Below are 10027 nucleotides of genomic sequence, written 5' to 3'. Positions count from 1 at the left end.
TAGTCCACTTTCAGGCAACAGCACCGGCATCAATTTGCAAAGACTGCTTAAAAAGATGTAAATACATATAATATTTTAATATATGCCCTAAGTCGTTTTAAATGATTTTAAATTATATGAACGTAATTATGAATGTAATTATGTATTCATTTATCGTTTATTTATCATTTATGCTAATTTATTTAATTGTATATGGTAAGTCGTTACAACATTTTTGAGGCTTCCTGATTTCTCGTGTGTTGCGCAATCATCGGATGTTACGTAACGGTGACGTACAAACCAGGAAGTTCCAGCACAGTCCCCCTGGCTTGACGTTGTGCTCGATAGCTGGATCCTCCTCGACAGCAATAAACGATAAACTAAGTACAACACGCGAGTTTGGTTTGGTAGAGTATGGTCTGCCGATGGACTAAGCGCCCTCGGACTTGCTCTTGTCCTGTCGCGTGGGCCACGAAACTCGTGTTGCACGTTGTGTCGGCAGCTTAGCTAGGCAGCTAACGCTAGCGGCGAACGTTGTTTTGGTTGTTATTGCGAACCTTCACGTTGCATTCGTGACGTCTGGAACTTGTTGTTCGGTGCCAACGCATTGAACGATTGTTCCGCATAATCCGGTGAAACCACATTGTTGTTTATTTATCCTTAAAGGTAGTACGTGTCATGTATGATACGTTTGTGTCGTGAGTAGCGCAACAGCTAGCTCTTAGCTAACGTCGCTGTCATACGGCAGTCAGTGGGCGCCGTGTTCTTCGTCCCCTTTACCCCCACAGTAGACGGCTGGCGAGCTAAGAAGCTCTCTGTAACCCGATCCAATGCGTGGGATGATGGGCTCCCAGAGTAGTCCCGTCAAGAGTTACGATTATCTCCTGAAATTTCTTCTGGTGGGAGATAGTGACGTTGGGAAAGGAGAAATCTTGGAAAGTGTGCAGGACGGATCGGTAGAGTCTCCGTATGCCTACAGCAGTGGTGAGTCACGTGTCTACAGGTTACAGGTAGGAATGAACAGTGTCTCATTTAGTGGGGATTGGGTTATGTTCGCAGGGATTGATTACAAGACCACCACCATTCTGTTGGATGGGAGAAGAGTGAAATTAGAGCTATGGTAAGTATTTTTTAATCATTAGTATTGGCTATAGTTGTATGCAACCCTATAGCGTCTTGCAACGTGAACCGATGTGTGTGTTTTCATCAGGGACACATCGGGTCAAGGCAGATTCTGCACAATCTTCAGGTCTTACTCTCGTGGAGCACAGGTGAGGACTTGTTGGCCTTCTTTTCATTCCATGAGCTCCTCTCAATATGTCAACATGTCCGTCCTACATTTCACAGGGCATCCTGCTCGTGTATGACATCACTAATGGCTGGTCGTTCGATGGCATTGACCGCTGGATACGGGAAATTGACGAGGTAATCCCCTTCATTCCGTTTGTGGCTGCGTTGGGGTATCCAGTATAATACAAGTGTATTGTTTGTGCTCAACAGCACGCCCCAGGTGTACCCAGGATCCTGGTGGGAAACCGGCTTCATCTGGCTTTCAAGCGGCAGGTGCCAACGGAGCAGGCGAGGGCTTATGCTGAAAAGAACAGCATGACGTTTTTTGAAGTCAGCCCACTATGCAACTTCAACGTCATCGAATCTTTCACAGAGCTTTCACGCATTGTGCTAATGAGACATGGGATGGAGAAATTTTGGAGGCCCAACAGAGGTGACTTAACTAATTGAGCAGGCTTCTTTGGGCAGCAGTTATTATGTTTTTGTAACTGAGTAACTTAATATGAAATAATTTAAACTTTTTTAAAGAGTAGCAATGAATATACAACAGCAAATGAGTTTTATGTCCAGTTTAAGAACAAGCTAGTGGGTTGTCTTTTTAGAAGATTTGTTTTTATTGCAGATTTGACGTGTATTTAATTTTTATTTTCGGTTTAAAAAAATCATTTTTTAAACTGGAAAGACTGCTGCTTGGAAAGACTAGAAAGACTGCTGCTAACATAAGTAAATGCCTTTAAATTACACTCTAGTTTTAGAATTAAAACAACTTTCAACCCAACTATAGACATAACATCAGCCGTTACAGTTCTGTTAGGAGCTGTTGCTTCTGTAAGATGCAAAAATCAGAGGAAGCCAGTTTTCTATTACTTCTATTCATCTGTCCACATTTCCAGAGTCACAGCTGCTGTCAGTCAAGTATACTTTCTGGTATTATTATTGTCGTTGCATGTTCTAAAATTGCACTATACTAGTATTTTCTATTGTTTTCATCATTATAAATGGTTGCTGCTGATGGAATTTTCACTCTTCACACCTGCAATAAAACTTCATAGCGTGTTCTTAACTTAAATGCAAAGCGTAAATGTTTTTAACTTCCTCTTCATGTCTTGTGTTTCAGTCTTCAGCCTCCAAGATCTGTGCTGCCGTTCCATCGTGTCCTGCACGCCTGTGCACCTCATTGACAAGCTGCCCCTCCCTGTGGCTATCAAGTCCCACCTTAAGTCTTTCTCCATGGCGAACGGTATGAATGCAGTTATGATGCACGGACGCTCCTACTCTGTGGCAAACAGCGCGGCGTCAGGTGGTAGCGGGGGCGGAAGCAAAGCCAACAGTCTTAAACGTTCAAAGTCATTCAGGCCTCCACAAAGTCCTCCGAAGGACGCCTCGCCTTCTTCCAAGGGGAACTGTAAGATCTCATAGTGAAGCAGACTGATTCTTGCTCCGGGAATTAAAGGCGCCGTTGCTCCTTGAGGTCACCAGGCTGGAGAAGAACACACAGAGACAGACTTGATCCGAAAAGGATAGAGCTGTGAAACTTTGAAACTTTCCTTACAGATTCTCTGGACCTTCTTCGATTTCTAGTCTTTACTGCAGAGGTTCACTGTGATTTGAACAGAAGATTTCCTGGGATCGAAAGACGTGAATCGAGAACTGTCACACCTGTTAACACTACACAAGTGCAGGGACAATAGCTAGGTTTTATTTGGAAAAGGACATTTTATCAGTATTTAAAACTGTAAATATACTGCTTGTGCTGTCGCTTCGGTCTGTGTATGGGGAGTGTTCTTGGGAAGTGTCTCATGCTTGTTTTTATGTTATTTGGCTTTGATGGACAGCCTTTATGTACTATGTCATTTAATCTGTTTAAAACTTGCATTATGTTTTTTTTCATTGAATGAATGAATGTAACGAGTTTCTCCAGACAAACTACTAGACAAAAAAGCTCATTGGTTGAAAAAAATATTTTCATCTGTGCGCTGATATATAAAAATCCTAAGCCAAATTGTCTTGTTAACAAGATGTGATTCTTCTCCCTCTGTCCCCACCTCTGTGGGTCACTGGTTCAGACATTGTTGATTTCCTCAGGCCTTTTGTGCCTCTAAATCTAATATTCTTATTCAACCTGCCTAAATCATGATTGGCTTGATTGATTTTAACCTGTTAACTTCTAGGGCAAATAAATGGTTGCTTGGTGCTCACGAGAAAAACCTTGTACAAAGTCAGATGTACAGATCGTTTGCTTGGTCGAGGTGTTTTGCCTTTTAAAAGATTGTGTTGTGGTTGTCATCAGGACTTTATAAAGTCACCGGACAGGAACATTTTATTCTGATTGCCTTTGGGATCTTTCCTATATATGCTCTGTATTTATGAATGTAAGGCAGTATTGTTCTGATCTCTCTCTGTGACCATGTGGTAGAATGTGGCTCTGTAAGAATCACAGCTGAGCATAATAGATCTGCTAGTGACACTTTTATTGACCTTTGCTACTTGTCTGGGTGTTTATCGGTAAGTCAGATCCTACGTGCATGTAGTGGAGGGAAATTTATAGTAGAAAGGTAATAATGGCCATGGGAGAACCATGTGATATCACATATGAATGAATTATCATTAACTGGTGCAAGTTTTGAAATGAGAATTAAGAATTTTGTTTTTAAAAACTATGATCTACATATTTTTATTTTAATATAAATGAGGTCTTTTGCACCTTTGGTTGACTTTCACTCTGCGCTAAGGTCTTTGAGGGCCTACAAATTGGTGCATGCTTCCTGCTGGCGTCTCTGCTTATGGTGTATGGTGTCAGACCAGTACAATAAACTAACGGAGCTCTTGAGTGAACTTTTAAAGCACTATATGTAAACCACTGGTAAGAATTGTTGCCATCAGCTGTGCGTCCAAAGGTTTGGACACGGGACTCGTTCTCCAAATAAAGGCTAAAACTCCATATCTGTGTGTGTATGTGTGTGTGTTCTTCATTCAAACATTTATCAAGGTCATTGTGCAAATTGTGGGAATATCTCTATCCCCTTTGTCCGCGAGGCCGCCGGTGCTGCTGGGCAGTAAAGCCCGTGGGAGGAGGGGTCCTGCATTGATTAGCAGCTCTCGGTAGTGGCCGGCGCTGGATCACGGGCACGTCGCTGCGGCGCCTGAATGCGGCGCGGTCAAAAGTCACGCAAAGGTTGCGGGGTCACTTCCAATGAAAAGATGCGGGGAGCTGCTTCTCATCGCCTCGGCGCTGCGTCCCTGCGAAGATCAGTGGCGTACCATTGAAAATGCGACGCTTTATGTCTTCCCGCCTGGTCGTGGCATCTCTGAGCTCCGTGTGAATGGACGCTGGTACATTTGCCGACGTCTAGACGAGGAGGACGGAACCAGCGCGTTTGGTTGGACACGACGCCCCGCAGGACCTGGGTTCGTCTAAGGATTAAAGGGAGCAACGCTGCTTTTATTGCGTGAAACATTTGGAAATACTACAAAGACCCAGTACCGAGAACCAGCGGCCCCGAACGACCAAACAGCTTGTTTATGAGTGACACCTCTATAAATTCTGTCTGGACACATTTTAACATTGGATTTCTCACCGGAACGTGTAACTCCGCGCGCGCGGCTCTCCGGCGCGGCCCCGTCGTCACTTTGATGTTTTTACTATGTTTGTCCAGTTGCTCCGCGCACGGAGCGGCGTCCTAAGAGTTTCAGACAGTGTTGGACCATGTGGGCTTCCTCTCCCACCTCCATTCACACTCCGGGCGGCTGATGCTGCGTCCTGCTCTCTCGTTGTGCTGTTTCGCTCGCTCATTCGACTCGACCTGAGAGAGATTTTGCCCATTCTTGCGCGAGTTCACTTTTAAAACACGAGGCCAAGGGTTCTTGGAACCAGAACGCATTTTTAGCAACTTTTCCAGGACACATTCAGCTCGGAGGCTCCTGATTGTTGAGAATAGGACTTTTCTCGGGCGGTTTACTTTTACCTTCGGGAACCGACGAGTCTTTCTTTGTTGAGAATCTCCTAGAGGAATGGAATTACTCCGTGGCCGGCGCATGCAAAATAGCAACGATGCATAAAATCTCCCTTCAACTCTTTGAGGATGCACGTTTAAAGCAGACGAGCTGGAGCGACGCGTCCAACGCGAATAAGCGAGGCCTGGGATGGATTCGTGCGTATTCGCTGCTGCTCTTAATTTGGGGGAAACCAGAACTTTTATTGTGTGCAACTGTGACGGGACCCAAAGCTGAACACGAAGGGTTCTGTCCAAATAAACTGAACGCTAACCTTTGGGTGGACGCGCAAAGCACATGTGAGAGGGAATGCGGCGTGGATGAGGTGATGTCATTCAAAATAGAACCTCCATTACAGTGGTACAGATATTAATTAGCGTATGATTTACATAACTGCTGTTTTTCACGTTCTGTGTGCAGGACTGCGCAGACTTCGAGAAGTGCTGCACGAACGTGTGCGGACTTAACAGCTGCGTGGCCGCGCGTTTCTCCGACGGCAGCCCCGCGCAGCCAGGCGGACGCGGCGGAGGCCGCGGGGACGACGCCCCCGCCGCCACCGCCACCTGCGAGGGCTTCGTCTGCAGCCAGCAGGGCGCCACGTGCGACATCTGGGACGGGCAGCCCATCTGCAAGTGCCGGGACCGATGCGAAAAAGAGCCCAACTTCACGTGCGCGTCCGACGGCCTCACCTACTTCAACCGCTGCTACATGGACGCGGAGGCGTGCATCCGCGGCGTGACTTTGACCGTGGTGGCCTGCCGTTTCTACCTCGCGGGGCCTCCCACCAGCCCCCTGCCCCAGCACACCACGGCTGACCCCACCCCCACGTCCTCCCAGGAGGACCCCACGCCCCCCGCGCTGTACTCCAACCCCCACCACCAGTCCGTCTACGTTGGCGGCACAGTCAGCTTCCACTGTGACGTCGTGGGCGTCCCCAGGCCGGACGTAACATGGGAGAAACAGAGCGAGCGGCGCGAGCGGCTCGTGATGAGGCCGGATCAGATGTACGGCAACGTGGTCATCACCAACATCGGTCAGCTGGTCATCTACAACGCCCAGGTGTGGGACACGGGGATCTACACCTGCGTAGCGCGCAACTCTGCGGGCGTGCTGCGCGCCGACTACCCGCTGTCTGTGATCCGCCGCGCCGCCGACGACGATTTCTCCGAGGACCCCGAGATGCCCATGGGGCGGCCGTTCTCGCCGGCCGACTGCCTCGCTGAGGTGGATTCGAGGGTGTGCAGCGGGCAGCGCCACGTGGACTGGCATTACGACGGCAGGCTGGGCTCCTGCGTGGCCTTCAGCAACGGCGGCTGCGACGACAGCCGCAACCGCTTCGAGACGTTCGAGGAGTGCAGGGCGTCCTGTCAGCGGGAGGGCGTGGGCGTGTGCTCCCTGCCCGCCGTTCAGGGGCCCTGCAAGGCCTGGGAGGCACGCTGGGCCTGGAATTCCGTCATGAAACAGTGCCAGGCCTTCGCCTACGGCGGCTGTCACGGGAACGCCAACAACTTCCACACCAGGAAGGAGTGTGAGGCGAACTGCCCACAGGCCAAGAAGAAGCCCTGCAAGACCTGCCGGGTGAAGGGGAAGATGGTGCCCAGCTTATGCCAGAGTGACTTTGCCATCGTGGGGCGCCTGACAGAGCTGGTTGAGGATCTGGACTCGGGCTTAGCCCGCTTTAGTTTAGAAGAGGTCCTCAGAGATGAGAAGATGGGACTCATTTTCTTCAACACCAAGCACCTGGAGGTAACGATCGCCAAGATAGACTGGAGCTGCCCCTGTCCCAACATCACCATGGAGGAGAACCCGCTCCTGGTGATGGGCGTGGTGCAGGACGGCACGGCCATCATCCAGTCGGACAGCTACGTCCGAACCGTGACCGAGCGCAGACTCCGGAAGCTGCGCGACGTTGTGAGCAAAAAGAACTGTAAGACGCTGTGAAAGCCGAAGGACTCAGACCTTGAGCCGCACAGGGCGCGCGGTCACCCTCTGCTTTAGCGCCGCGGAGAGAAGGCGACAGAACTGCAATGAGGAGAGCTGATTTTAATCGCTTGAATCAAAAGAAGTATGTCAAATACTGTATGTTAACGACGTGATGGGGTAATTTGCATGTACATTATATACTCGTTACCACACAGGTTGTACCTACATTCCATGTGTCCTGTAAGCCCATTTATAGCAGCGCTGAACGTTTAGTAAGTCATTCTGCATTGTGAGAGCAAAAAAGAACTGTAGCTGAAAAAGCAGGTATTATTTTTACAAAACGCTTACTGTAGCTTGTGATTCTAAAGAGAAGTATATGTAGTTATATGTTACATTATTATGTTATGTTAATACATTTAGTTTTTATAAGGTTCTTATCTGTACATCATGTTCTCCCTCTTGCATCTTTCTACAAAGCACTTCAGCCTTAGTTTCACTGCCAGTCTCTCTGAAGCATCTAGGGAAATACACTATACTTAAGCAATTAAAGGGTGCAATACATGAATGATTGTTCAGGCCTATGTCGGTTGTGTATTAGACCATTACGAGTTCTGGAACTATTTGGCAACGTGTCCGAGCTTCTGATGCAAGTTAAGGCTCTTGGAACGTCCTGAGTCGACAGGATGCTTCACACCAAACTCTCCTTTCTGAAGAGAAGACATTTGTTGTTTGCAGGCATGTCCACCTAGAAAAGAAACCAGGTGCCTTCTTTACACCCCGCTCACTTTCACGCGTCAAAAGCAATGAATGAGCTGCGAACGTACCATTTTCTCTAGGAACAGACCGTTTCTTTGTGCCAAAGCGCACAGGAAGGAGATGTCTCGCAGGCCCCACTCTGGGTTCCTGCAGAGGGGAATAAACACAGCTTTTACAGACGGTCTAGCTTTGTGTACATGATGAAAACTCTGCCCCCTGTTGTACAAAGCAGATGCTACTACATGTTTAACAGGCGAGGAATTTCATACATTTTAAGCAACATTCATGATAATCTCGTACAGGGGTGTCGAACTGAGGTCCTCCAGGGCCACTGTCCTGCTGGTTTTCCACCTTTCTCTGCCCCAGCTCCTACTGATTACCTTCACCAGGTGTGTTCAGTCAATGACTCACCTGATCAAGATGATCAGCAGCGAGAGCTGGAAAACCAGTGGCCGTTGAGGTCTGGAGCATGACACCTGTGATCTAATATTAGCAGAATTCTGCACATAATACTTTACCTTTGACGTAAACTGTAGTCAAACTCTATGTTGCTTTGAGGAGTAATCTGACCATTCACTGCATATGGCTGCAGGTAAAAAAAACAACACAAAAATGGATTTCTTATACTCTCGTGTTCACATTTGATACCAGCGTGTAATTAGTGCTACAATATATACACGTCTATACGTCAGTATTTTGTTTACCCCATACGTCAGTAGAAGTCCTCGTGGCTTCAGCACCGCTCCAGCCCCTGTGAACAAACCCTGTGAGGAAACAGTCAGATTTCAGGCTCAGAAACTACTCACTAGTATTAAAATAGTGGAGGCAGGTATTTACAGCATAGCATGCCACTGTTATATATTACTGAATAACACAATCAGAGCTTCCTCCCACACAGACAGGTCCAGGACCAAGGCTGGAGCAAACCAGCAGAGGGCAGTGGTGGAAGACAGTCAAGTGCAGATTTGAGCTATTTGATGAGGATTCTAAAATGTCTTGTACCCTGTTTCTTTGACTTTGACATTTCAGAGGCAAATACTTCAATTTTACTACACTACTTTCAATTTACTACATAGAACGTGTTAGTATGCACTGCTTAGAATAACATTAATGTGATAGAAGGCAGTAAAATCCTACCACCTTATTGATTTTCTGGGTGAGATTAACAAACTGGTCAGCGGTTGAGTAGATAATAAAAACTGTGTTTGTCAACATTTGATAATTAGCATATATAGTGGTTAAAGTGATCTTCATCTTTACTGTCTGTATAATTGAAGTTAATAGAAAATAGATGCACCAATGACAAAAATAATTATTATTATTACATTTACGGCTGTTCGAGTGCATGCGACGTTTGTGTGAGGTCCCACCTCTGTGCAAGCCATCGGGGAAATGTGGATCATGTTTATATTGACGACCAGGTCCATGGTCTCCGGCTGAACCCCTCCCCAGTACTGATGGGGCAGAGAAGCGTCCAGGTAGATGGCAGGCATCACATTGTTCAGCTGGTAGCGAGCTCTGTACGCTTCTATACTGAGAATGGACACAAAAGGCTTTATTGTTAACGCAGGCGCATCCTCAGCGTGAAATAAAGAAAACAGCACAGTCAGTATATTTTTATACATCATCATTTATGTTACAGAGAAGTAATTTACTGCCGCATGAATCGGTCCAGGCTCCACGTACACTACTACTACTACTCTAGTTCTGTTTTTACCTGGCGAGAGACTGGCGATCGTACTCGGAGGGCTGCCACATGACATTCCGCAGGGCCTGAGCAAAGTGTGTGACATGCTGCCCGGTACCGGAGGACACCTCCAGAGCCCGCAGCGGTCTCCCGGTGTTGACGTTCTCCAGGAGCACCGCCAGGATGGGCTCCTTGTTCCTCTCCGCGGCGGCGGCGCTCAGCATTCTGCCAAGGCCCGGGTGCGACCGTCGAAAAACAGCACGCAGTCTACGAAACCACTCCAGCAGAGCCCAATGTAACGGTGGTCCAGGTTGAATAACTCTACGCCCCCGTATGTTTTGCTCTTTCACTTGAAATGGTCCACTTCCGCATTGGCTCACGTGACCGAGCTCACGGCCA

At 47.6% G+C, this 10027-nt stretch overlaps 3 protein-coding genes across 3 annotated transcripts; 2 read left to right on the top strand and 1 right to left on the bottom strand.

The window, feature by feature from the left end:
* The first annotated feature begins 257 nt into the window (after window positions 1-257).
* Window positions 258-4210, top strand: LOC114853041 (ras-related protein Rab-40C-like). Its single transcript, XM_029145902.3, has 6 exons — window positions 258-963; window positions 1039-1099; window positions 1190-1250; window positions 1327-1404; window positions 1480-1702; window positions 2387-4210. Exons 1-6 carry the CDS (start codon window positions 810-812, stop codon window positions 2686-2688), a joined length of 879 nt encoding a protein of 292 aa, XP_029001735.1. The 5' UTR covers window positions 258-809; the 3' UTR covers window positions 2689-4210.
* Window positions 4211-4677: 467 nt separating this feature from the next.
* On the top strand, window positions 4678-7750 carry wfikkn1 (WAP, follistatin/kazal, immunoglobulin, kunitz and netrin domain containing 1). Its single transcript, XM_029145873.3, has 2 exons — window positions 4678-5587; window positions 5683-7750. The coding sequence occupies exons 1-2, from the start codon at window positions 5321-5323 to the stop codon at window positions 7201-7203; spliced, it is 1788 nt and encodes a 595-aa protein (XP_029001706.1). The 5' UTR covers window positions 4678-5320; the 3' UTR covers window positions 7204-7750.
* On the bottom strand, window positions 7286-10002 carry mettl26 (methyltransferase like 26). The gene is made up of 6 exons (XM_029145914.3): window positions 9659-10002; window positions 9312-9474; window positions 8646-8705; window positions 8460-8527; window positions 8010-8088; window positions 7286-7930 (listed from the first exon to the last, which is right to left on the bottom strand). Exons 1-6 carry the CDS (start codon window positions 9850-9852, stop codon window positions 7874-7876), a joined length of 621 nt encoding a protein of 206 aa, XP_029001747.1. The 5' UTR covers window positions 9853-10002; the 3' UTR covers window positions 7286-7873.
* Window positions 10003-10027: the final 25 nt, after the last annotated feature.

The sequence above is a fragment of the Betta splendens genome, chromosome 1, assembly GCF_900634795.4.
Source record: "Betta splendens chromosome 1, fBetSpl5.4, whole genome shotgun sequence".
NCBI classification, from domain to species: Eukaryota; Metazoa; Chordata; class Actinopteri; order Anabantiformes; family Osphronemidae; genus Betta; species Betta splendens.
Note: the sequence above shows the minus strand (reverse complement) of the source record. Positions and strands in the feature narration are given on the sequence as shown.

Coding starts and splice junctions, on each gene's coding strand:
- wfikkn1 (XM_029145873.3), top strand. CDS start 5,321: ATGCATAAAATCTCCCTTCAACTCTTTGAGGATGCACGTTTAAAGCAG. Junction 5,588..5,682: donor GGGAATGCGGCGTGGATGAG/GTGATGTCATTC, acceptor TTCTGTGTGCAG/GACTGCGCAGACTTCGAGAA.
- LOC114853041 (XM_029145902.3), top strand. CDS start 810: ATGCGTGGGATGATGGGCTCCCAGAGTAGTCCCGTCAAGAGTTACGAT. Junction 1,100..1,189: donor AGAGTGAAATTAGAGCTATG/GTAAGTATTTTT, acceptor TGTTTTCATCAG/GGACACATCGGGTCAAGGCA. Junction 1,251..1,326: donor CTTACTCTCGTGGAGCACAG/GTGAGGACTTGT, acceptor TACATTTCACAG/GGCATCCTGCTCGTGTATGA.
- mettl26 (XM_029145914.3), bottom strand. CDS start 9,852: ATGCTGAGCGCCGCCGCCGCGGAGAGGAACAAGGAGCCCATCCTGGCG. Junction 8,528..8,645: donor GACTTCTACTGACGTATGGG/GTAAACAAAATA, acceptor TTTTACCTGCAG/CCATATGCAGTGAATGGTCA. Junction 7,931..8,009: donor GTCTGTTCCTAGAGAAAATG/GTACGTTCGCAG, acceptor TTTCTTTTCTAG/GTGGACATGCCTGCAAACAA.